The following is a 1,753-nucleotide window of genomic DNA, read 5'->3' as shown; positions in this document are numbered from 1 at the left end:
GAGGTATTCATATAGTCTTTTAACTGAGTACTTCCCTTTAATGCTACTTTATACGCCTCCACTTAATTTCCAAAGCAAACATTGTCCTTTTTACTCCTCTACATGTATTTAACAGTAGTTAAAAGGTTATTAGTTACGTTTCAGATTAAGATTTTACATCTAAAACATGTGACCAACAAATGAAACATGACGTACTGTTATAGATGAAAACAACCAAAAACCATTAAAATGAGCTCCAAAGTGCTGTTGCTTACATGTCAATGCATCAATAATAATGATCCACAATATACACAATATACTTATACTTAATATACACTACACTGACAAGGACCAGTCTGCACAATGATTATTTTACTATAAATACCTTAAAAAGGCTACATCTTGTTGGCAATACCTCCCTGCTTTTGCTAAAGTGACATTTTGAATGCAGCACGCTTTAACATGTAATATAGCTCCTATGATCTAAATGCTTCTCTGTCCACTGACTACAGCCCATTTGTGACCATAAAGCTATCTGACGATCTCCCCAGTTTGTTCAGTGGGTGTCTTCATGTGTTTCCACGGGACATTAGGGCCCCAGGGCCTCCAACTCCACACCTGGCACGGTAACCGGCAGGGGGCGCTATGCACCAATCAAAACTCTGCTGATGACGGAGTTAAAATAGAAATGGTAGCATGTATTTTAGTTTTATAATTCAAATCAGTTAGCTCATAAGCAGCGAGACATGTCAAATTCATCCTCAGATAAGATTTATTTCTACCATTTTAGTGCTTTTACGTTTTTATTTAGATTGTCTTCATACCAGTTATTGTTTGTTTTAACAATTTGATTTATTTATTATCAAGTGTGCGGTCGTCTTTAAGGGTCATTACAACTTTCAAACACACATAAATATGTTGTGTAACGTTTTTTTTATTATTATTACTTGATAAGCAGTGTGTTGAGTGGATATTTCCTCGCGGGCTCCTCACGCATGCACACACAGCCCTTATCGCCTCATAGGCCGACGCGAGGGGGACGATCCCGGCGCAGCAGCTCGGTAGGCAGGGCCATCATTTCCGTAATGTTCATAGATTAAAAGGAAGCAATGTTTCCCGCAGCTCAGCTGCTCTGACGGACTCTATCGGCACCGGACCGCTCGCCATTTTAATCTGCCATTCTAAGGAATAACAAACACGTTTATCCATTATAAGGCGTTTCTTTACCGCGACACAGAGCTCCATGATGATGGAAATGGAGGTGATGCATTCCAGTCAACAGGTAAATAAGAGTATTTCTTAAAAGTGATCACCAGACGAGATAAACCGGCTGACATTGACTGCTAATTTCCTTTTATAGTTATTGTAGTTCAGGTAAACTTTTTTTTTTTTTTTTTAACGTTTGCCATAGCCAATCAAACAATAGGTAAATACGCGGTAGCAGACTGTGGCGTTGTTATAAAACGTTATAATATAGAGGTCCAAGGTGAAAAAGACCATACAAAAATACAGCCTGGCTGTTTTTAGTTAGAGATAAGAAGGCTGACCCCTGAACCGCTTTCAGTTCTGCAAGTCATTCACTTGTGACGTTTTTCCTCGACGAGGCCATACAATGAGTCCTATTTTATTTCCAGGCTGATATCTTAGTGTTTGTGCTTTTCCTCCATAGTAAATGTCATTATTTTTCTCGCCCTGACATGTCTGGTAAACAGAAAACTAAAAAACTCTCACGGGTGCTTTCTCGTAACTGTCCTCCCTCCTTCCTCCCCCCTCC

The 1,753-nt window shown here is 39.4% G+C and overlaps 1 protein-coding gene across 1 annotated transcript in view; it reads left to right on the top strand.

Annotated features, from left to right (window-relative positions):
• Positions 1-1,050: 1,050 nt before the first annotated feature.
• nfe2l2a (nuclear factor, erythroid 2-like 2a) overlaps positions 1,051-1,753 on the top strand; it is an 8,412-nt gene continuing 7,709 nt past the window's right edge. The window contains exon 1 of the mRNA XM_035676083.1: positions 1,051-1,261. Coding sequence (XP_035531976.1) covers positions 1,223-1,261 — 39 coding nt within the window. The 5' untranslated portion in view covers positions 1,051-1,222. The remainder of the gene's footprint in view (positions 1,262-1,753) is intronic.

Source organism: Morone saxatilis, unplaced genomic scaffold, assembly GCF_004916995.1.
Source record: "Morone saxatilis isolate NCDOM2014 unplaced genomic scaffold, NCSU_SB_2.0 Contig5, whole genome shotgun sequence".
Classification (NCBI taxonomy): Eukaryota; Metazoa; Chordata; class Actinopteri; family Moronidae; genus Morone; species Morone saxatilis.
This window is presented reverse-complemented; position numbering and strand designations above follow the sequence as displayed.